This window comes from Alligator mississippiensis, chromosome 5 (genome assembly GCF_030867095.1).
Source record: "Alligator mississippiensis isolate rAllMis1 chromosome 5, rAllMis1, whole genome shotgun sequence".
Taxonomy (NCBI): domain Eukaryota; kingdom Metazoa; phylum Chordata; order Crocodylia; family Alligatoridae; genus Alligator; species Alligator mississippiensis.
This window is the reverse complement of record NC_081828.1, coordinates 32,963,849-32,988,412: the sequence shown is the minus strand read 5'-3', so window position 1 is coordinate 32,988,412 and position 24,564 is coordinate 32,963,849. Positions and strand designations below refer to the sequence as shown.

Here is a 24,564-nt window from a genome sequence, read left to right as displayed (position 1 = left end):
TTTTCCTTTCATTGGTGCCTATATGATATGGACCAATGTATCTCTACTGGCTTATACAATAATCATATTTAATACAGTAAGACTATCATTATGACTATATATAATACATTTAAAACATGTTTTTATTAACATTTTATATTTTCTTTAGTCTTGATATATCCATTTTACATTTTCTTACCCTGTTATAAGCCTGCCTGTCCTTAGACAATTTAGAATCATAATCTTATAAGTCAGCAGAATGTAGCAAGTCAAGGGTACAATTACCTTTCTTCTTCTCGCATCCACACTGGACATTTGGAAATTTGAGCTTCAAAATATTTAGATGCTCTGTAACAAAAATTGCTGCAAAAACACTGGGGAAAAATATGATTATTACAGCATCTTTATTTTTATGAAATAAAATGGGTTCACTTTTTACATAACAATTTATATATCACAATTAAAAATCTATAAAAGAGGGTTCTACCCAACCAAGTTGAGTGTCTTGTAAAATGATTCATCATTCAAAAATAACTTGTCTCCTTGAAAGAAACAACGTCCTAGCTTTGCAGGAGGCCTTCTAGTAATACATGCCAGTTTAGTATGTATTGAGAATAGGTTTTGTTCTACGTAAAAGCCCAGAAAACCTACATTATACAGACAAAAGCACAATCCCTGCCCCAAGGAGGTTACTGTACAGTTTAAAGGCATCATTCAGATATACACCTATTTTTTAGTTGTAATTTTGTTTGGTGTTTAATTCTGATTACATGGTTTCACAATATCAGAAAAACAAACTGCCTAATTGGATCCTATCAGGCAACATGTACCGTAATACAAAGTAAAACTAGCTGCCTGCTTATTCCACTGCTTTATATCATATTATTTGAGATTTAGTCAATAGCTATTCATACCCCTTTTTATATCTGCAGGATTGTAACCAAGATAAATTAACATATTTACATTGTTACTAAAAGCATTAAAACATTCTTATTGAACCACAGACATTGAACCCAGAAGTCAACCTAGTCTTATGAGCCTACTACAGTGCTATTTAAATCAAAGGCTATGCCCTAGAGAAACTACAGACCTTTCCTTTAACATGAGAATTTCATGGGTTTCTTTGGGTTTATGTAAACTATTGTGTCTTCATATTTAGAAAAAAATATTTGTCCTAATTTTGTTGTGAAACACAGGTTATACAGCTTGCTTTACAATATTTTGTGCTCATCCTGAAAACCTAAGCAAATGATTTTAATGTTACATAAAAAAGGGAATCACTGGTTCACTTCACACCTGGCATTGCCACCTCTTATAAAAGCACTGTGAAAAATGAGCTGGGCATTGCTGCTACGCTAAATCTTGTGCTCTTTAGATAGCATGGCTTACTTTTCTAGGAGGAGAGGTAAATCATAGCTCTAAGAAAAAAATATGGATTTATGGGTCTTATGGGTCTTTCCCTCTGCTTTGCATCTCTGCAAGCTCAGAATATTCCTGAAACTCCTGCAATTAACATGCCTGTTCCATAGCACATAGAAAATATGCTTTAAAACTGTTTAGTTCCTGAGGAACTGAATAATATATTGAAGATCTTAAAAAGCAGAAGGGAGAAAAGTGTAGTAATAAATAGATTGTCCTGCAAAATGATTTACATCTCCTGTTAAGATTCTGAATGCCCTTGATATTAATAGGACTTAATAGGGTGAATCCTGTATCATTTACAGCGTTATGAGTGGCAAAAGGTAGTCTTTAGTTAATCTCTAAAGTGCCACCCTCCCCTACCATCTTCTTAACTTCAGACTAACATAGCTAAATCACATCTCCGTGATATGAATGCCACTGCAAAAAAAGGAAGTTTAGGAATCTTGGGACAAAATCAAAAAACATTTGCATACCTTCCTTTCAGTGATGTCATAAACTTTGTTTGTTTTTGTTGAAATTCTATACTTCTGTTTGGGCACCTGAAAAGGATACGTTTTCATCAATAAAATAATTTTAAAACCACATGAGGTGACTGAAGTAGGCAACTAATTTTATATAGGTATCACTTCTAACAGGAGACTTTAGATTTTCATAATACCGTACTCCATAGGATATGTAAGCCAATGGAAAAACAATACAAAAAGCAGTTTAATATCTGTAAGACCATAAAAAGGACCATAAACAAGAATCCCACCCTCATCACACACAACCCAACCCACAGCTCTTTGCAGAATCCTAAACAGACCGATAATAAAGGTTTCTGATGCCTCATCTGGTGTAGGAAGTAAGACTACATACAAAAGATGCTTCCCTCTGTGTTCCTCAAGACCCTCTTTCAATCTGTTCATTTGGAATCAATTTAAATCAGGGATGTCCAACCTTTTTGAATGTGGGGCCGGATCACAAACTTTTTATCACCCAGTGGGCCGGCGAGCCATATTCAAAGACCTCACAGGAAGTGGTATTACATCAGGAAGTGATGTCACGCGACCTTTGACACCAACGAAGTTGCAGGAAATGACAATGAAATGGGTCTAAATAACCAGTTCAAAACTCTCCCTCTATAGCATTCACCTCTGCTACTGTTCGGGACAGGATACTGAGCTAGATGGACCATGGAGCTGACCAAGCATGGCACTCTTATGTTCAGAAGCTCTTATGTTCTTTGGCTGAGCTTCCAAACTATGGCTGAGATTTGCAAAAAGGGGTAGATAGGCATGTTACACAGTTGTCATAAAAGATTTGGAGCCCTCTAAATCCCATTCATTTTAATGGAAGTTGGCCTTTTGACTCAGCTTTGAAAATCTCAGCCCAAGGTGCCAACCAAATAAGTCAAAATATATTTTGCATTTCTATGCAGTGCATCTGTGGGGCTCTCCAAGCATTTTACAAACATGAAATGAACCTCAGGATGAGCCCAGCCAGAGAAGCAGGGGCTCAGCTGCACTTTCCCCCAAAAGTGTTTACTTCCGTTTTCCGTAGCAGCAGCGCGGGCCACAGAAATCGGCTTGGCGGGCCGCACGGCAGCCCGTATGTTGGACAAGCCTGGTTTAAATGAAGTACTGAAAAAATGTAACAGGAACTACATCTTCAAGAACATAAAACAGACTTTTCTATTAAAGGTAAGCAAAACTAAGTGCTGCAAATAAAGTGTAGATATTTTTATAGAACTAACTTTAATATTGAATGTAAGACCTTAGAAATATGTAAAACAATTACTTTGCATTAGTTAAGATGACACATCATATCTTTGTTTACCTGATCATGCTGGCAACACAAAATTACCATGATTCATACTGTTGACAAACTTGAAACTGTTTGCCTAAGGAAGGCTAGCTAGTTATGTTTTCCAACTGTGCTTTAAGCATAAAGGGTAGCTTCAACTCCAGTAACAGTAGAGCTAGATGTCAGATTCCAAATATCACGGGAAATTATTTAATTATAGAGTCAAGGTTAAGGACTGAAAGCATTGTTATATTTAAAAATTAGGAAGTTTTATTTTCCATTTATAATACAGGCATTAAACAGATTTAGCCAGATAATCCACTGTAAAGCATTTGGCATTACTTCAACACTTATATGAGTGGACTTCAGACCTTGCTGAACATATCTTATTTATGCTTTCTGTAGACCCACATGCTCCATGCAGATGAAAAATGACAAAGTTATAAAATAGATCTGAAGAAAAAAAAAAGTATTTTTCTACTTAGAATGTCCCTTCACTAGGTATTTGCATTGAGGAAACAGACCATTAGAACTTTTCCTGTTGCATAAACAGAGGTTACAAATCCAGTGTTTCATCTACATTACTCTTTGAAAATTTAAGGGCATGACAAAGGATTCAATCATGCAGTTATAGTCTTCAATTGATCAAATTCAAACATTTTCCTTAAAGAATTATTTTTTGGCAGGTGGCTGGTTAACTGGACCATATGCCCTAAGAGCAAAATAGAATGAAAAATTCCTGTTTATAGTATCAGAATGACAAAGAGAAAGGAAGAGAATAAAGAACGGCACAAGAGCTCATAAAAATTAAAACAGCAGTGAAAAGGAACTTACATGTTCTAGCTTATTTTGACATAAGGGATAGCCACACAGTTTGATGATAGACCGCTCATCCACAGCATCCTTATAGTGAGATGGGGTAATAAGTTTCCCCTAAATTGAATGAAAAATACTTCAGCTAATCATCAGACTGTCACATTCAGAATACCTCAGAAACATATGAATTCTTAATTTTTCTTTTTTTTTAAATATGTAAAATTATCAATAACTTAATTTTGGATTAAAAATAGAAGCTAAGAAATAAAAAGGGTAACAGAATGAATACACACAGAAAAGGCGAGATAAACCCTTACCTTACATTTAAGTAAAACTATTTGTAAAAAGATATTTCTGCAGTCTCCCTGCATCAGCAGGAAGTCGTATAAAGACAATGATAACACCAGACAAACTGACACAACTATGATGTGTGTGTATGTGCACACACGAGACACAGCAAGAGAGAAATACTTTTCATGAATATCCAAGCTATAGTACACATCTTTCAGCATCAAACAGAAAAAAGATTATTTTGTGTGCAATGAATTCAGAATTCAATTTTAAAAATGTTTGCTGTACGCTATTATAACAACACAACAGAAAATATGACACAGCAGTCCTCTTTTCATTACACAGGCTTCTTCACAAGACTTTCAGTTTAACACTTGTGTTAGTGCTTGCAACATAACGTATTCTTCATAGACTAGACTCTGCAAGTGACCTGGATCTGTATTCAGGCAGGTCTTCTACATACATTTTTCTCTCCTTAGCTGTATGGGAGGAAAGCTGAGCTAAAAACTGTCCCCCCTTTGGATTCTGCACAGCATTGCAAAGGGGCCATGTGCATGTTGGCACAAACATGTGCAAATTGGGCCATGGCATCTTTTCTATAGAGCCTCAGCTAGAACTAGAGCAACCACAACTCCAGTAATTTCTACCTTGTCTCAGACTCTCCCTAAAAACCCAACTCATAAATAAGATGATCTGGTCCTCACTGTTTACACCTCATTCCTCAATCTGAAATGTAACTGCCACTGAAAATAGCAGGACTAATGTGATACTTAATGTCAAGAAAAGTTGCAAGTCAGGTCCTATAAAAATAGGATGCATATATTTCCACTGTGGAATCACTGAAAATAAGAGTGATCATTGTTAGCACTAAAAGAGAAGTTGGACTGAAGAATGGCTAAAAGCCTAATAATTTGTTCCAAGAGCCAATAAGAACCTTAAATTTGTTTAAGATGCAAACTAGGATTAAAAAATTTACAAAAGAAATACCTACACAATTCAGAAGAAACTCTTCTGTAATATCCTCTTCCAGGAGTTGTTCAACAATATGCAAAGCTTTTTTCTCAAATTCAATTTTCTTTCTAATAGCAGCCTCAAGTGCCACTTTCCTTTAAAAGAGAGAGCGCAAAAGAGATTAAAATATATGCAACACTTCAATATATATAATTCTCTACATCATGTATTTTATTTCTTTCCTTTAATTAATTTAATTCCTTTTAAAACTTTTGCACTTTGCTGTGATGGTCTTAGATGGCAATAAATTCCACTAAAGTTAGTAATTTTGTAGCAGCTTAGGTTTACAACATGACACTTTCAAATGCAAGTCTGGCATTCCTCCACCAAATACAGAAAAAGTTTACAGGACATAAATATGTCCCTACAAGCAGCCTGCACAAAGAATCTTTATGTATTAAGAAAATAATGATATATCACTACCACCAGATTAACATGTGCCTCTGAACCAATGCCCAGGAAAACAGTAAATGAAACACAACTTCCAGAAGTCAGAAGTGCAAGAAAAACAATTACTATATTTTGTTTATAGTCATTTGATGACATTATCCCAGATTTACCTGAAGTTTAGATTTTGCTGAATTTGACTCCTACATTCTGGTACAGACCTGGGTGGGTGTTAAAATGATTCTACATGATGGAATTTCAACCCCCCCCTCTTCTGAGTCACAAAAATAAAAAATAAAAAACAACCATGAAAATTACACATTCACACAAAATATTAAGGAAATATAGATTTCTAAATAAAGCACTCACAGGCATTCAAAACTGATTCATTTGTACATTAGGAAACAGCCCTTTATCATGTGAGACTTTCTTCTACAGGACCCCTGTGCACAGTTGGGATCTATCTGCTGGGGATGCATCAGGACAGTTTAGTTAAAGCAGCTGTGATCTGTAGTATGTTCCTGCATGTACCAAATGAGGCAAAAAATGCAAGAAGAGAAAGAATCATCATGCAGCTAAGATAGCTGAATGGTGCCTAGAGATTTTTAGTTTACCCTCAATCTCTGCTACCCATTTCCTATGATGCTGAACAAGCCACATAAGCCAAACTTCATATGAGGCCACAAATTGTACGTGCCTCAACTCCTGGATGCCCAATTTAAAACTCTGGGATTTGATTTGCAGAACCACTGAGCACACAAAGCTGCAGCTAAAGTCAACAGGAGCTGTACTCAAGTATATTAAGTATTAACAGGACTAAGTAATCTGAAAAATATACTATCTATACATCTCAGACTTTGAGTACGCAACTCAAAATTAGTGGATGACTGTCTTTTAAGCTCTCAGTGTCTCTGCAAAATGGGGACAATACCCTCATACCTCACAGGTATGCTGTGAAAAGATTTGAGAAGAATAGCATGGTGATAGGCAATACAAAATATCAGAAGTCAGAAGAATATTAATAATAGTCCTGAAAGCAATGTTTGAAAAGAGTGCAGTAAATAAGGTTTGAGGCCATATGCTGAACAATAAGGAAAAAATAGGCATCTATTTTTCCATAGGATCCCTGCTTTATTCAGTGCACAGGCTGCACATTGTTCATGTGAATAAGTAAGTTAATGAGGACACAGAAATATGTATATACACATATACCATACACACACACATTTCAGAAACTAACAGCAAAATGGCTGCCTACTGTAAGCCTGCGATAAAGTGGGAAATTAAAAAGCAGTGGGGAACATTGATGGTGGCACTGTTGAATGTACACGTGGTTTTGTCAAACACATCATGCTAGTGAACATGTAAACAACATGGGCATGTAGCTGTCAGCATGTACCAAACAAGAACAGGATTCCAACACAGTGGTTTTTTTTGTGGGCCACAGATGTGCTGCTTTGTGAAATTTGCTGTAGGATTAGGGCACAATACAGTAAGAACTGTGTGACGCAATGGAAGGTCTATGAGTGGATGGAGAAGTTCAAACCTGAGCCAGATGCCCCAACACAGCCAGAATGGAGGACACCACCACCCAGGTTGATGCTGCTGTCATATGAATAGGCAAGTGAGCATTCTTGAACTAGTTGTGGAAGTAGGCTTAAGTGCTAGCAGTATCCACGCCATTTTGCCTGATCCCCTGAATTACCAGAAAGTGTCTCTGTGGGCAACAAAGCAACTGACAGGTGTGCATAAATGACAACGTGTGGAAGTGTATACCCAGCTTCTGTAGCATGTACAGGATGAAGGGCTCCTTTCATGCACTGTCACCAGGGACATGACCTGGGTCCAGCATTACAATTCTGAGAGCAAAAGACAGCATGCAATAGAAATACACATTGTTGCCACCACCCAAAAAATTCTGCACTCAATTATCCTCTGCAAAGGTTTTGCTCATCCTGGTCTGGGATTGCATGGGACTTCTTGTCCACTTAATGGAGCATGAGGTTACAATCAATAGTAACACCTACTACCACTTCCTCTAAAACCACCTGAAGCCAGCTATTTGGACCACATGTGAAAGCGTAACTAAAGTGTTTTCCAGCACAATGTGAGATTACACAAGACACAGTTGACCGTTGAGACTTTGCACGAACTAGGCTTTGGAATCTTATCACAGCCACCCTACAGTCCCAATCTTGCACGAAGTTATCATCACGTGTTTGAACCATTGAAGGAGGCTCTTCGTGAACACAGATTCTCCAGTGATGCAGAGGTGCAACTTGTGGTGCAGAAGTGACTGGCATAGTAACCAAAAAGCATTTTTGAGGATAGTATCAAGAAAGCTGTGACACACTGGAATACCTGTGTTGCCAAGCGAGGCAACTATATAGAGAAGTGATGTGGCCCAATAAATGATCACTGCACACAAAATAGTTTTACTTTGAAATTATAGCCTTTGAAACATCCTTGTGTGTGTGTTCCTGACATACACATACATATATGAATGATGTTCAGCCTATGCAGTGAAAAAGCAGAGATCCTGTGGAAAACAGAATGCAACCACAAGATTAAAAAATGTATCGACACACACAAGGGGGCAGAATTAATGTTGCACAGACAATTTCAGTTCTATCATTTCCCAGCTACTTGACTTGGCAACCTCAACTTTCCTTTAACATAGTTTGGGGGTATAGTTGATACCATTTTTGCCTAACATGTCTTAAAGTGCCCTGTCTCCACATTTGCAGGGTTATTTAAAACATTTTACAACACTGAATAGCATAGTTGCTAGCCTATTTGCTAAATGTATGCAAAGAAGTGGGAACTCCAAAATAATGCAAAGAAATGTGATTACTATGTCATAGACAGACAAGGTTCTTTGAGTAAATCTGATATCTTTTATTAGACCAACTCAAATATTTGGAAAAAATTCTTCCTTGCAAGCTTTCGGGCACAAACACCTTTCCTCAGGCTGTAGAAGCATCTGCAGATGGTGTGCGCTCTTCCAGGATGGAATGAATAGTAAAGAAGCCAGAGGCCGGTGTGCATGTAAGAAAGGCTCAGTGACAAGGTAAACAGGAGTCAATGGGTGAGAGACAGCTCTTTCCCTCTGTGCCCCCCACATTTCTCACCCACTGACTCCTACTGAAGCCTCTGGCTTCTTTACTATTCATTCCATCCAGGAAGAATGCACACCAACTGCAGATACTTCTGCAGCCACACAAAGGGTGTTTGTGCCCAAAAGCTTGCAAAGAAGAATTTTTCCAACTATCTGAGTTGGTCTAATAAAAAGACATCAGATTTACCCAAAGACCCTTGCCTACCTATATCCTTAGACCAACACAACTACAACCTATACTTCATTACTATGTCATATAATTTACATAGTATACCTTTGTGCTGCATCTTCATTTTTCAAAGCACTTGATTGCTTACTTCCTAGTAATAAAATATATAAATTAGTGTATGTTTTCTTACCTTGAGGCTCATACTTTTTCACTAGAAATACTGAAAGCACTGAAATACTAGATCATAAGGAAAAAGGATTTGCAAATGCAGAAGAGGAAAGCACAATCAAGATACTTGCACTTTTGGAGGCTGAAGGTGTCAACTCAACAATTACAAAATCAATATTCAGGTGCAAGAAAAAACAGACTGGTAAGGCCCAAATTTTGCAGATGACAGGACAGAGGCAAGACATGTCATTTATGTACCTTGAACACAAATCCAAACTATCTGGGCCCTCCCAACATGGGAAATCACAGAGAAGTAGGGCTGGAAGGGACCTCCAGAGGCCAGCTAACCTGACCCCCTGCCTGAGACAGGATCATCCCTATCCAAACCATCCTATACAAATTCATGATGTCAACTCTTCATAAATCTGCTGTCAGCCCTACCCTTACTTGGCGCAGGGAAAGCATGGGAACCACGCAGCCAACATCCTGCTTCTCTAAAAGATTAGTAATATCTACTCAAGAGGTCCTGGGGAAGGAGGGCTATGCCCCTGCTGCAGAGGAAGGCAATCCTCCCCCGTCCCTATCAATTTGACCACAGGGTAAAGTTCCTTCCTCACCCCAAATCTGACCCTGAGCAGAGGGCAAGACCCCAGCCAGGAACCCCTGGCATTGGCCCCAGCAGAACCACCGACACGTATAGTAGAAAGCCAGGAGGGGGCAACCTGCAAAGCCCAGTCTGCGTTTGCAACCAAGCACGCGCCTGCCCCGGTCCTCCCCCGGGACGCAGCCGACGGGGCAGGACATGGGGGAGGCTGAGCACAGGGGTCCCACGGCCCGCCGGCCGAGGCGGCCAGCACGAGGCTCAGCGCTGGCGCCCCAGGGGTGCCCCGCACGTAACGCTCGTGCTCGCCCCCCCTCCCGGGATGGCTCTGTCCCCCCGCGCGGGGCTGGAGAAGAAGGGCGAGTCCACCGCACCCGGCGGGGGGGAGCTGGGATCCCTACCTGGGCGCCTCCGGCCCGACCTGACCCGCAGCTTCTCCCGCGCCGCCATCACGGCGCCCGCCTAGCCCCGCCTCTCGGCCTGTCCGGGAGGCGGAGCCTGGCCCGGGGACGGCGGCCGCGCGGGAGGTAGGAGCGCGGTCGGGGGCGTGCTGGGCGCTACCTTAAGCGCCGGGTTTCGGCCGTGGTGGGGGATCTGGCTGTGGCCGCTCTCGGCGCCGGGGCGGACACCCGGAGTGAGGCCGGCAGCTGTAGAAACCGGCTGAAGCACGGAGGCCTGAGACCCGCGGTGGCCTGGGCCTCCCGGCGGCCCTGCCGAGCGCGCACACGGTCGCGGGGCGGAAAAGCGCCCACGGCGGCCGGCCCCGGGGCTGGGAGGGGGCGGGCGGGCGGGCGGCAGCGCTTGGTAGGATGAAAAACGAGTTGTTGTAGTTAATGCGTTGTAGCTGATTCGAGCTTGCGTGGGAGATTAAATGTTCCTCTTCTTCAGCCGCCAGTTAACGTAGTTATTATCTAAATAATCCTGTTGGGTTAGTGAAGGAATGAGGATAGTGCGCTGGCGCCTACCGTTTGGAGGTGCACGAAATCTTCAGGCCTCTTTTTCTTACAAATAAATGTGCCTTTGGCTTGAGGATGAAATCATAAAATTCCGTTTTACTGTAACCTGGGGTCCCCCCCTCGTGCAAAGGCTTCACACACAAGTGCGTCGTGTCGTGCCATGCCGGCGGGGGAGTTTCATTGACTTCAGTGGATCTGAACAATAACTAGTGTCTGGAGGTGAAAGGCAGTTGAAGTAGCTTGTTGTATCAGACAGATTTCAAATTTAAGAGTAGTTTTAAGGAAAGCAAGTCTCAAATAAAAGTTAACACCAGCATGGTGAAACTTTGTAGAAAAAAAAGTCTACGCTAACTTTTCTGTTGCAAAGAGCTCAGAAAGGCCACAGCTGTGCATTTCTATTTGAAATCTCTGGGTTTATCTTGTGAATCATTTTTACAAATCTGATAGTGCTAACATTGTGTGGCATCCTGCATCACCCTTGAAAGGATCTCAGGTTACCCCACAGTGCTGTGGGACCCTGGGTAAGAATCACTGGTCCACATGCTTGAAAGAAGAAGAAAAAAAAAAAAAAGGCAAACTATATCATACTAGCTGTTTAGCATGTAACATGTGCAATAACACATACTGATCCCGAACTCCAGTCCTAGAGCATGGTGATTAACTAGACTCTAGAGTACATGATGGTGGTTTTCTGCAGCAGCCGTGCATTCCTACTCTCATCCTTGCAGTTTTCTCCCCTGCAAAATCTGTCCCCTCAAGCTGATTTCTACACGTTTGATCTTGAAACTATTACATATTTGATTCAGTTGCATCAAATTACTTCACTTTTTGTTTGACAAATACAAGAAATATACTGATCCTCATACAGTATCAATGCTATTTCCTGCCTCCAATAAACAAGCAATAGCAATACCTGTATGCAGAGGAGGTAGAATTAAATGACTTCTAATCAATTTTTACATTCCTTTTTCCTTTATTGTTTTTTCTTGTGTAATTATTTAGACTTATTTTCTGACTTATTTTTAGACTTGCATTCATTTTTCTCATTTTTTCATGTTATCATATTTTAGTAAGAATAGGTAAGTTTCAGTCTCCATCTTTAATTCAGCATGTTTTTACTATATGCATATCAATACTGCACTCTTAAATTTATGACAGAACTGTTGTCACAACAGCAAAGCGAAGGTATCATGGCAATTGATGAACTTCAAGCAATTGTTCAAAGATGCGTAAGTAGTTTACTTTTTGTAAAACTACATGAGAGGTTATAGAAACAAGCACTGACTCCATCTAAATGCATGTTATGTTTAAAAAAAGAAAAGAAAGGTAGGGTAGCTTATAGCAACACCCTTTGCTGTCACACAGGGTAGTCACGTTTAGCTTCCTATCTCCATTTTCTCCCTGGTTACTGTCCTAGAACAGTTGTGCCCAACCTTTTGCCTGGAGGGCTGGACTGGCAGTGCCCAGTACCTCTGCATATTGGATCCAGCCAGTGTTCTTGATTCAGTACCTTGGTGGGCCAGTGGGCACCATCTGGCTGTGGGGAGGGGAGCAGGGCCAGACTGGCCCCAACGCAACCTGGTGGAGGGAAGGGGCCCCAGCCCAGCCCTGCAGAGAAGGGAGGGGCTGGGGGGGAGAGAGGGAGGGAAGAGGAGAAAAAGGAAGGGAGTGTGGCCAGGCCCCAGAATCTGCTGTTTTCCCTAGTAGATGTGGATAACTTTTTAGAGTTGAAATAATGAATCACAGATAAGTTAAAATAAAATTAAGAAGTTCTAATTCAGTTTATAATTCAACTCAAATTTGGGTTTGTTGTTTCTGATTCATATAAAGCTAAATGTATGCTTTTCGTTTTAGCAAATTCTGGAAGAAGAAAATTTCAGAGCAGAAGATTTTAATCTTTTTCAAGTAGCAGGCCAGAAGTGTTTAGAAGAAGGGTATGCCGCCCAGTTATTAGAAGTAATTCAAAATGAAAAAAATAAGGTGAATTTATTTTTTATTATTTATAATTTAGAGGAAGCTCATAAGAAGTAGAAACTTGAACAGATAACTAGGGAAGAATATAAGAACATTGCTTGGGCATGCAGGGATGAAGTCAGGAAGGCCAAAGCACAATTGGAGTTGCAACCAGTAAGGGATGTGAAGGGTAACAAGAAGGGTTTCTACACATCTGTTGGTAGCAAGAGGAGGATCAGGGAGAGTATGGGTCCCTTACTAAATGGGGGAGGCAGCCTTGTGATAGAGGATGCAGAAAAGGCTGAAGTGCTCAATGCCTTTTTTGCCTTAGTCTTCACAGGCAAGGTCAGCTCCCAGACTACTGCATTGGGCAGCACAGTCTGGGGAGGAGGTGAGCAGCCTTCAGTGGTGAAAGAGCCAGTTAGGGACTACTTAGAAAACCTGGATGTGTACAAGTCCATGGGGCTGAATGGGATGCACCTGAGGGTGCTGAGGGAGTTGGCTGATGTGATTGCAGAGCCATTGGCCATCGTCTTTGAAAACTCAAGGTGATCAGGAGAGGTCTCAGATGATTGGAGAAGGGCAAACATAGTGCCCATATTTAAGAAAGGGAAAAAGGAAGATCCAAAGAACTGCAGAACATTCAACCTCACCTCAGTCCCTGGAAAAATCATGGAGCAGATCCTCGGAATCCATTTCTAAGCACTTGGAGGAGAAATAGGTAATTAGGAACAGTCAGCATGGATTCACAAAGGGCGAAGTCATGCCTGACCAACCTGTTTGCCTTCTGTGATAAGCTGACAGGCTCTGTGGATGCAGGGAGACTGGTGCATGTGGTGTACCTTGATTTTAGCAAGGCTTTTGATACGGTTTTCCACAACATTTTCACAGGCAAGCTAAGGAAGTATGGGCTGGATGAATGGACTGTAAGGTGGATAGAAAACTGGCTGGAGCATCGGGCTCAGAGAGTAGTAATCAATGGCTCAATGTCTAGTTGGCAGCTGGTATCAAGTGGAGTGCCCCAGGGGTTGGTCCTGGGGCTTTTTTTTTTTTCTTCAGTGTCTTCATCAGCAACTTGAAAGATGGCATAGAGTGTACCCTCTGCAAGTTTGCAGGTGACACCAAGCTGGGGGGGAGTAGTCGATACTCTGGAGGGTAGGGCTAGGATTCAGTGACCTAGACAAATTGGAGGATTGGACCTAAAGGAATCTCATGAGGTTCAACAAGGACAAGTGCAAAGTCCTGCACTTAGGACAGAACCATCCCATGCACCACTACAGGCTGGCATCTGACTGCCTGGGCAGCAGCTCTGCAGAAAAGGACCTGGGGGTTACAGTGAGAATAAGCTGAATATGAGCCGGCAGTGTGCCCTTGTTGCCAGGAAGGCTAACAGCATACTGGGCTGCATTGGTAGGAGTGTTGCCAGTAGGTCAAGGGAAGTGATTATTGCCCTCTATTCAGCACTGGTAAGGCCACATCTGGAGTACTGTGTTCAGTTTTGTGCCCCCCCACTAAAGAAAGGATGTGAACAAATTGAAGAGAGTCCAGTGGAGGGCAACAAAAATGAGGGGGCTGGGGGACATGACTTATGAGAAAAGACTCGGGGAATTGGGCTTATTTAGTTTAGAGAAGAGGAGACTGAGAGGGGACTTAATAGCAGCCTTCAACTGCCTGGATGAGGATTCGAACAAGGATGAAACTAGACTGTTTTCAGTGGTGGCAGATGACAGAACAAGCAGCAGCAAGGGAAGTTTAGGTTAGATATTAGGAAGAAAAACACTGGAACAGGTTACCCAGAGAGCTGGTGGAAGCTCCATCCTTGCAGGTTTTCAAAACTCAGCTAGACAAAGCTTTGATCTAGTTGGGGATGGTCCTGCTTTGAGCAGGGAGTTAGACTAGATGACCTCTTGAGGTCCCTTCCAACCCTAACTGTCTATGTTTCTATGAAATACTTATATACATCTGTTTTACATTGTTTGTCTCAATATTTGATTTACAGGTTATTGTCAAGAATATGGGTTGGAATCTTGTTTGCCCTCTTGTCAGGTGTATTTTGAGTTATAAGCAGGAAGATGATAAGAGAGAACGCTGCCTGAAAATATTAGATCAGTTGGTGCAGGTATGTTTAAACATACAACCTTAATAGAATGAGGCTCATATCATCATATTATTACCACATTACTTGAATGAAGTGTCATCGTTGTGAACAATCTACAGTATTTGCTTTGTGAACCTTTATTTCAGTTAACTAGAAAGGCAGGATGGATTTCCATCATGAACACGATGTCAGTTAATGCCCCCAAAATTGGTCTTTGCTTCTCAGTAAAACTTCTACATTATATTTCTGGGAAGCAGCATAGGCAGGCAAGCAGTCTATACGATAGGAATCAGAGGAAATGGTTTCATTTTGTTTTAATTTAGTTGAAGCACCAGAGAACATTCTGGGTTTTCACTTTTAGCAGTTACAATTGTTTCATGCCAAAATAGTACAAAATGTTGGCCCATGGCAAAGTGAGGGCATGTCTTTATAGTGCAAACCTGAGACAGCTATTTGGCACACATGCAGAGCCGTATTAATGTACCTGCACTGCTTCTGATTGGGGAGCTAGCATGTGCTAAGGGGAGGGTGGTATGACCCTGCTTGTGTCATCAGGCAGCCTGGTGCTTACCTTGTGCCATATAGGCATGTCCTAAATGTCATTTACCTGTCTTCATTTTAACTTTCTATCAAACTGTGTGCATGCAAGCATGAGCTATATGAAGGTATTTAAAAAAATGATTTTTTTTCATACGCTTTTGTTGTCGCTCAGAACAAGATTTGTAGTTTTTGGAGTGGTTATTATTTTTAAAAAGAATGTAAAATAGACTTTACAGATAAGCGAATATAGAAAGACTTATTTTCTTCTTGCAGCTTAGTAACCCAAAGGAGCTTTTATTGGGTGTACTTGAGCAAATTGAGCAGGCGCCTGGGGAACAGATATCTGAAACTATTATGCTCTTGCTTCAACCTCTACAGACAGGTAAAATGCATTTTTTTATCTGGATATACACTTAAAAGTAGCTTTTCCAAATAGCCGTGTTAATTTAGTTTCTATTGAAACAAATTCAGGAAATTTCTAGCCTAATATTTTTAGTACTTGTAGTTAAAGTAATGCTACAAGTAATGATATATAATGGCTGATATTCTTCGGAGCATATGAAGGATCATTTCAGAATTTATTTAGACTGATTATAACAACAGAGCCTAGTGATGCAATGAATTGTTAAAGTGGATGGAGATTCATGGAATGGCAATATTCAGTTATTGCTTGTATTAAAAAACTTTGTATTTTCTCTCAGCCACTGTCATTTTCCTCCTGTAGTAGTCATCTGCATCCGTGACATTTACTCATGTTTCTTTTATGGGAAAAATTATAATGATTTATGACACCAGCTTAAATCTCTTCTTACTTATTTGGTTTAAAAAAATGGAACCAGACATTTTCCATGGTGCCAAGCACTCATTTCTATCCAATTGAAGTCACAGTTTCTGATTTGAACAATCACATCATTCAGATGACATATTTTACTTGAATTTTAAGTAATAGGCAGCCCATGAGATGTAGGGTGTTAAATGATGTTGGAATTTATGAAGAAGGAAAGCATTTTGATAATTAGGAAGATGATTCTAAAATGGCGATCAACCTCCGGTCCGCAGAGCCATGACATCTGGCCCACAGGTTGGAAAACCTGTCAGCGGGAATGATGGAAGCTCCACATGCCAGGCTGCAGCCTCACCTGGCCCTTACAGCAGAGGATGGCAGGCTGGGCCCGCCGCCTTTGCATTCAGATCGGGCCAGGCTGCTCCCTCCCCACCCATGTGTCCTAATTGTTTTGTTCCATACCTCTCTGCCCCCCCACTTGTGTCTGGATCAGGGCTGGGCTACTTGCCCCCCTTTCCTATTCCCCACATGTTCAGATTGGCACTGGGCTGCTCACCTCCCTCGCCATGTGTCTGGGCTGAGCTGCTTCCCCACACAGAATTGTGGCTGTCCTGCTTCCCCCTATTTCAGCCCCCTCCCCTCCGCACCCGCTGCCGTGCATCCAGATCAGGACTGTGGTGCTCTCATGTGTCTGGATTTTGGCCTCTTTGCCCTGCCTGCCCCTAACGTAGGCAGAAGGATCAGGTTAGGCTCTGAACCCTTCCAGTTCCTGCAGCTGGATCAGGCCCACTAACTAGATCCAGCCTAAGGAGGGACCTAGCACTGCCCGTCTGGTCAGTGGGGTGAAAAGGTTAGGCACCACTGTTCTAAAACGTTGCCCTGGATTAGATTCTTACTTGGAGCCAGTGTCCCATGAATGTGGATGAGATGAAGAAAGATGCTTTGAAGTACCTAATTTTGGATTTTGGACATTGGGATCAATTTTTCACTGCATAGACTGGGGTAACCCTCATGTGGTGCAAAAGTGTTTAATCTCAGCAGACAATCTAGTTCAATGCTGTATTTTCAGATGTATAAAATGCTCCCCCCCCAAGATAAAGTGCATCTTATAAACTGAAAACATATAATAAAAATAATACGAATTTTAGCTAATTGTTGTTATAAGAATTAAAATATTTTTAATATAAACACTTTTTTCACATTTTAATTCTTTTTTTCTTCGGGGCAGGGGTGCATTTTATATACAAAAAGATACTACAGTATTCCTTGTTCTACCTGGGCAGAAAGCATTTCCCTAGGTCAGGGGTCGGTAACCCCCGGCACACATGCTGAGCATGACATGCAAGGCCATTTTGCTCAGCACACCACAGCCAGTCCCAGCTCTGGATAGCTGCTGCCAGCGACGGAATCCGGGCTGCTCCCAGCAGGGCTTGCAGTGTCTCAGCTGCCTGTTGGGAACAGCCCGGGCTCCTGGCTGGCAGCAGCTACCCAGAGCCGGGGCTGGCTGGAGCCCTGGCATCAGCTCTGTACCAGTGCATGCACCCACGCCTTGGAGCGGGCAGTGGGGGAGGGGACTGAGGTAGCACAGCCCCGGTCTCTCCCCCACTCCCCGCACAGAGGTGATGGCACGGCTCCGGAGCCCAGCGCAGCTGTTTGTAGCAAGCCTGAGCTATGGGCAGTTGCAGCAAGCAGAGGGCAGGCTGCAAATAGCTGCACCAGGCTCCACAGCTCTGGCATCAGCTCCATGTTGACAGTGACTGCATGGGCACCTCGGTGTGCGTGCAGATGCCACCAGCATGGAGCTGATGCCGGGGCTGTGGAGCCTGGCGCAGCTGTTTGCAACCTGCTTGCTGCAGCTGCCCAGAGCCCAGGCTGGCTACAAACAGCTGCGTCGGGCTCTGGAGCCCAGTTACCAGCTCTTTGCGGGGAGCGGGGGAGAGACCGGGGTTGCACTGCGTCAGGCTCCTCCCCACTGCCTGCTCCGAGGTGTGGGTGCTGGCTCTGGGTAGCTGCTGCCAGCCAGGATCCCAGGCTGCTCCCAGCAGGTAGCTGTGATGCTGCAAGCCCTGCTGGGAGCAGCCCAGGTTCCAGCAGCTACCTAGAGCTGGGGTAGCTGCTGACAGCCACAGAGCCCGGGCTGGGAGGCAGGGGCTTTGAGTGGGAGGCACAGGGCAGCAGGGTTGGGGGCAGGGGCTTTGGGTGGGGGGCAAGGGGCAGCAGGGCTGGGGGCAGGGGCTTTCAGTGGGGGGCAAGGGGTACAGGCAGGGCATCCTGCTATATACCCCCTGCCCTCATTTTGTTTGTCTGGCATGCCAGCACCTTCCAAGGTAGGCATTGTGGTGTTTTTTGGCACTCCGGCCAAAAAACACTGCCTACCCCTGCTCTAGCCAGATGCATTCAGGCCTATAAATACTTGTTCTATTGGACCAGGTTTGTGAAGGCTTGTATATTCAGTTCTTGCCTATGCTTTATGGCAGAAAGATGTGTTGTATGTTAATTGTGTAGGATGCCAATATACAGTTTCTTTGCAATAATCAACTCTGTTGTGCTGGTGTTTCCCATGCTCCAAAATTAAAAGGTACAGATTTTCAGTGCTGTGTACCCGTTCATAGTGTTGCAGGTATTAATATTTTTTAGTCCCAAAACTCTTAACACCTAACCCCTTTGCCTGTTCTCAAATATAGGATCTACTGCAGCAGAAAAAAATGTTTTGGTGTATTTCAGAAGACACTAACATGTCACATATCTCTAATACTAATTTTTCCTAGCAGGTAGTAGATAACTGGATATCTAAAAACTTTTTGTTTCAGTGATATTGAAACTTCATGGCAAGAAATCATACTCAGTAGGCCTATCATTGTCTACAATTTTAAATCGGCTATCTCTCCTCCCTGTACCTTACACAAAAGACCAAATACAAGAAGATAAGCTTCATCTCTGCCAGTGTTGCAATGCAGTAGTGGATTTTACTAAACCCTTTGTGGATGAAGTTGTTAAAAATATGAAAACATCAGAAAGTGGTGAGAGAGAGCTGAAGGAAGAATTGCTTAAATTGTGAGTCTCTTTATTCTGTTTAAAATAGATGTATAATGGAACAAAATGATCAAGGGAAATTGCATCCAGAATCATTGAATAAGTTACGGTGTATCCATATTTTTATAATGGTATGAAATAACCTACAGCTCTTTAAAAACAACAAAACAACAAAAACCTTCTATGTCCCTGAACTAGTGGAAAAAGGCAAGATTCCCTTACTAGGGAGATTGACGAGGACATTGACTAGACTTCTTGTCCCTTGTGATAGTACTCCTATAACTTACAATAGAGTGAGGCATATCCTGTTTTGGAGATATCAGGTTCAAGTGGGGCCACTAGGTATCAGAACAGGAAAAAAGAAAAGCCAGGGTGTTGGATCCTTTCATGGGAGACCCACCATGAGAAACAGCAGCAAGGGGGGGAGTGGCAGTTTCAGGCCTCCTGGATGCTGGCATCATTACATTCTGTATTAGTGGCTATAGTAGTGTTTTTCTTGAAAGCTTCTAATTATAGTCGACCCCTTTTGTTTCAGTTGTTTGAAAAGCTTGAAATACCCCTTATTAACAGCACAACTTGATCAGCTTGAAGACATTGAAGAACATCCCTTAAGGCATTTTGCAGCTGAAATTCTAGTAAGTGCAGTCAAATGAATTATAGTGATTTGCAAAATCAGTCACTATAGTCCGGTATTAATTTTAATGTCTCAGAAATCAGTTGGCTTCCTGTTTTGATTAGCAAGATGACTTGTGGGATCCTGTAAGATAGAACTGACTCAGGTAACAACCCAGAAAAGTGTAAAATCTCTAGGGCCAACAATACTTGGCTTTTAAAGTCTGCCAGGTGTTGTACAAGAAATGACTTGCAGTTAATGGAACAAATTCAGTCTTTATGATTTGCTTTGGGCTGCTGCTCTCCATGTAATCAGTACCCTTTGCTCTGTTGCAGCTGATCCACCGTTTAGTGATATACCAGCCTTTAGGGCTTCTAGGGGTTTGTTTTCACTGCAATGTTAGCTCAAGCTATAACTCAAAAGTTTTTGTAGACTGACTGTTGTACGCACAAAATCTTTCATTTTAATTCAACAGTGCCTTAAACTCAAGCTATCTGGCCTGTTTGGGGAGGTTGATGGACACCTAAATGTTGCTGATGCCCCAGCTAGTAAGGCAGTGGGTATTTAGTCACTCCACATTGGTCATATAATGCTCTCTGCTACTTGGGTGCTTGGTAATGTTATTACATTTATTTAAAAAAAAAAAAAAAAAAAAGATTAGCTTGGGAGGTATTAACTAAAATATAGAGAATCCAAGCTAACACTAAAGCAAAGAGAAGCCCTGTGAGGAGATAATTGTTGAGATCACTGAGTAACTGAAGTTAATATCACATTTGATTTTTTTTTTTTTAATTTGCTTTATTCACTGTAGCCCTTGTGTTTTTATTTAAAAAAAACAAACTGGATATGAGTAGGTAGAGCTGAGTTATAAAAATCTAAGCCAGTCCTGTTTTGCATAAAGTGAAAATTATATTCTTTTAAGAACAGCACATAATTATCCCTTTAAAATTACACGTGCTCAAGTCTCAGTGACTTCTGTAGTTTTTAAATAGATACATAAGTGACATTCTAAACTTGTCCTACAAAATGAAGCTTCAGGAAATTTATAAGGTAGATAATTATAATGCCATTATTCTCAACTAGTGCCATTAGACTTTCCAGTCTATAAGTATTTAATAGATATTATTGGGTATTTATGCACATACCTTTTCATCCCATGACGTGCTGGAGACCCAACGGATTGGAGCAGACTCCATTAATCACAAAACATGGTGGCGGTGCCCTTTTGAACTAAAACACCTTTGAGGTGTTTTAGTTCAGAAGTGTGCTGCTGCCATTTTCTCAGTGCTGACATGCATTTCGCCACTTATACAACTGCATGTGCCTCAGCTCTGGGCACTTTTAAAAGCACCTGGCACTGCAGCGCAAGCATATGTACAGATGCTCATTTATATTTGCTTTTAGCATCTCTCAACATCAGTGGCTTTCTGATCTGGATAAATGTCTATTATAGTTTTTAGCTAAAATGCATTTTGATTATGTGCATACTTCTTTTCAGTTTCAGCAATTGCTGTATAAAAATGTTAGGCATTGTCCAACATTTCTCACTTTAAGACCCCTTTTACAGTTGCCAAACTTTTTAACTATTTAGGATGAAAATTTTTCATGAATATCTTTTTAGGAAATTACAGAGTCTATAGGGAGATTACTTTTTTTTGCAAACACCAAAAAATTCTGATGACTTTTGCTTTGAGAACCTTCAGCACTCAAGTGCTATGAAACAGGCACTTGAAATTCAAGGGTAGCCTTGATATCAGGGAATGCCTTTTGTCATCCCAATATAAACCTACCCATGTTTGGCCAAGTTCTAAACCTCCAAAAGCTGGGTTTGCCCATGGTGCAACTTAGACATATTGGAGCTTTGAAGCTAAATTTCTCCTTGATTTCACCCATGTTGGGAATGTTCTATGCTCGGGACTGTGTAGGACTCATTTTGTAGTTTTATCTCTGGGCTACTGCAAACTGGATCTGGTAGTAGGAGGTTGGAGGAAACTTGGACTGGCTGAGCAAGGGGCCTGGGAGTGCTGTGGCAGGGAAACTGGGACTAGAAACTGGAGTGGGAGAGAGGGGAGAGATCTGATAAAAAGCTAAGGTTCAAGAGAGTACTGGGATTGCCAGACAAATAGACTTAGTCAAGGAGGCAACTTGGGAAGGGTAACAAATGAGAGGTGCACCGATATATTGGTGCCATATTGGGTTGGCACTGATAAAAGGAAAATTAACATTATCAGCTTTTTTTGGCTGATGTAGCCAGTAATGTACCGATAAATATGCCTTCTATCCAGGGCCCCTGGACGTCACATGCCTCCATGCAGCTGCAGCATGCATGTGGCCAAGAATGCAGCTGTGCAGCATGGAGAGCAGTGCCCTGCAGATAAGTCTGTGGAGGGGAAGGATTGTGGAGCAGTAGTGGCAACGAGTTGTGCCTCCTGCTGCCGGGTGGGCAGGGGATGCATAGCTGGTACATAGCTCCTGGAGCAAAGGCAGCAGAGCAGAGAGCCCACAGCAGGCAGCCTGCATCCACACTTGCTTCACTCAGCTCCGCTCCTAAAAGCGTCTCTGCACTTTTTAAATTGTGGCTGCGGTGCTTCAACTAAAGCTCATTTTACAAGATTTAGTTCAAGAGCCCCAGCCACCATTTTTAAGCGCTGGGACGCTGATCCCTTGGCTTAAAAATGCCAAGGTATCAGCTTAAAAATGCCAAGTTGCATGCAGCTGCCCCAGTATCTCATTCACTGCCCTGGCTGGGCAGCACCCCAGCCCCTGCCGCACTCCCTTTCTCACTGTGGGGGCCTCTCGATCTGGCATCCCAGCTCCCCTTTTCTCCTTCCCCGCCCCTTCCCCTTCTTAGACTTATCTGCAGAGTGCTGCTCTTGACGCTGCTTTGCTGCATTCCTGCAAATCGGTTATTGGATTGGTATCAGCCGATATGCCTGGTGAATAACTGGCTATCGGTATCGGCCAAGGAAATCTTTATTGGTGTACCCCTAAACAAAACTGAACTTTAATAAGGAACATAAGGAAGGAATCTGAGGTGTCAGCTGGAAAGGGAAGTGTATGTAAGGGCTACTGCAGACTAGAGTCATGGGGTGAAGGGAGAGGGTATATATTAGGAACCACAAAAGGGAGAATAGTAATGACTCTGCAAGCAGACTTGTAGATATTATATTGAGGTCCAGTGGGAGATACTAGGACAGGCACAAGAAGTCTGAGGAATGGAGACTGAGAAAAGGAGATGGAGATAGGGAGGGGATAAGACTAGGACTAAGACATGGGAGGTATGGGACAGAATGGGTCAAACTTGAGGTGAAGGGACAGAAGAATCTGAGCCCAGAGAATACTTTCCTTCAGACTGGGAATGAAATCACCAGTTTTGAGTCCTCCCATTCCTCTGTTCTTATCAGCTGTCTGTGAAATCCACTGGCAATCCTCTGGCACTGATCCATATAGAGGAAGACAATGTGCTACTTTAAGTAGTATGTTAGTTCAGATAGAGATCTCTTTGGTGGATTCGAAAGTTCCAACCCTGCTAGTGATCCATGTGAATGTCAATATGTTACCATGTGATGCAGCTTCTGTTTCCTAAGTTTGTTTTTAACATCTAGGACATTTCAGATTGTTTTTAACATGGGGCTTTTGGTTTTTGTAGGAGGCTGGTTTTGTTTTGTTTGTTTAAGTGTTGCCAAATAAAGCATTCAAAAGTAAGAAAATGCCAGAACTGATACTGCCTGTTCAAACTTAATTCGGCCCCTCCATGTCTATACATTGTGATACAATCTTCAATTGCATGGTCCTTTATTATTTTTCTATAGAATGCTTGTCTCATTCAGAGCACAAGATGGAATTGCTCTGGAGAAAAGCCAGGGTTGTGCAGTGAAGGATATTCTTATCTGCAAGACCAATGCTGTATTTGTAAAGTGTGTAATAAATGAGGCAAGGGCTTGCCACAAGAGGGGTCTCATGGTTAAGACAGTTGAATACTGCTGTGGAGAATTGGACCACACATATCCCTGTCTCTGCCACATAGTTCCTGTCTGATGCTGGACATCTGGTGAAATGTAGCTTTGTATATTCATTTGCTGGGTATCTTACTTGAGATTCTGATGCTTGATTTGCAGAAATGCCAAACATCTACAGCTATGACTAGTTAATGGGAGTTCTGCTTTGAACATATAAAGGGTGTTTAATACCAGTATAATGCAAAGTGAGGTCCTGGGTGTTCAAATTGAGCAGTCCAGAACTACTGGATTGACTTCAATCTATTTTTGTCTTGCTCAGCATCAATAAAATGAGAATTTATCATTTTCTATGAGGTGAGTGTCACCTCACCTCACTGCACCTTGTGAAAATAAATTGATGAATATTTGTGAGATACTCAAAAGCTGTAGTAGTAAGCATTAAAAAATGTGAGGAGATTAATGACTTTATTTTAGGGGCAGGGTTTGAATTGAATTGAGTTGTGGATTACACGTTGAACAGTGATGACACGTATTGAACAAATTCAGTATTGACTATTAAATGACTTTTCTGCGGTGGTCCTGTGAAAATACTAGTATGTGATTGATTGCATAATTATTGCTGCTATTTTCAGAATGCACATACAGAAGGGACCAAATAATGGTTACATAGAGCAACCATAATTATGTCATTTCCCAACTTTTGAATACTTGACTTCGCAACTTTTGTGATACTCCTTTAACCTACTTTTGTGTTAAATATACATATAGACAAAACTATTTTCAGGAATAATGTATAACCAGTATGTAGATATGTTACTATATTCACCATTTTACGTTTGACTCCTAGTTTGAAGCTTAAATTATTGTTTTTTCTTCTATAA

The 24,564-nt window shown here is 41.8% G+C and overlaps 2 protein-coding genes across 9 annotated transcripts in view; one reads left to right on the top strand and one right to left on the bottom strand.

The window, feature by feature from the left end:
- The window catches only part of RPAP2 (RNA polymerase II associated protein 2), a 67,892-nt gene extending 57,674 nt beyond the window's left edge, over positions 1-10,218 (bottom strand). For all 3 annotated transcript variants that reach the window (XM_014599739.3, XM_019479093.2, XM_014599740.3), the window contains exons 1-6: positions 10,149-10,218; positions 9,084-9,129; positions 5,285-5,399; positions 4,021-4,119; positions 1,875-1,940; positions 265-353 (exon numbers count right to left, since the gene is read on the bottom strand). In XM_014599739.3, coding sequence (XP_014455225.1) covers positions 265-353; positions 1,875-1,940; positions 4,021-4,119; positions 5,285-5,399; positions 9,084-9,129; positions 10,149-10,197 — 464 coding nt within the window. In that variant the 5' untranslated portion in view covers positions 10,198-10,218. The remainder of the gene's footprint in view (positions 1-264; positions 354-1,874; positions 1,941-4,020; positions 4,120-5,284; positions 5,400-9,083; positions 9,130-10,148) is intronic.
- Positions 10,212-24,564, top strand: part of GLMN (glomulin, FKBP associated protein) — a 44,493-nt gene continuing 30,140 nt past the window's right edge. The window contains exons 1-7 of one of the 6 annotated variants that reach the window (XM_019479089.2): positions 10,212-10,274; positions 11,862-11,932; positions 12,558-12,683; positions 14,656-14,775; positions 15,568-15,676; positions 18,889-19,132; positions 19,647-19,746. In XM_019479089.2, the coding sequence (XP_019334634.1) occupies positions 11,894-11,932; positions 12,558-12,683; positions 14,656-14,775; positions 15,568-15,676; positions 18,889-19,132; positions 19,647-19,746 (738 nt within the window). In that variant the 5' untranslated portion in view covers positions 10,212-10,274; positions 11,862-11,893. Of the gene's footprint in view, positions 10,275-10,315; positions 11,933-12,557; positions 12,684-13,173; positions 13,378-14,655; positions 14,776-15,567; positions 15,677-18,888; positions 19,133-19,646; positions 19,747-24,564 lie in introns of those variants that run through there. The other 5 variants (XM_019479091.2, XM_014599738.3, XM_019479092.2 and 2 more) reach the window with 5 other exon arrangements.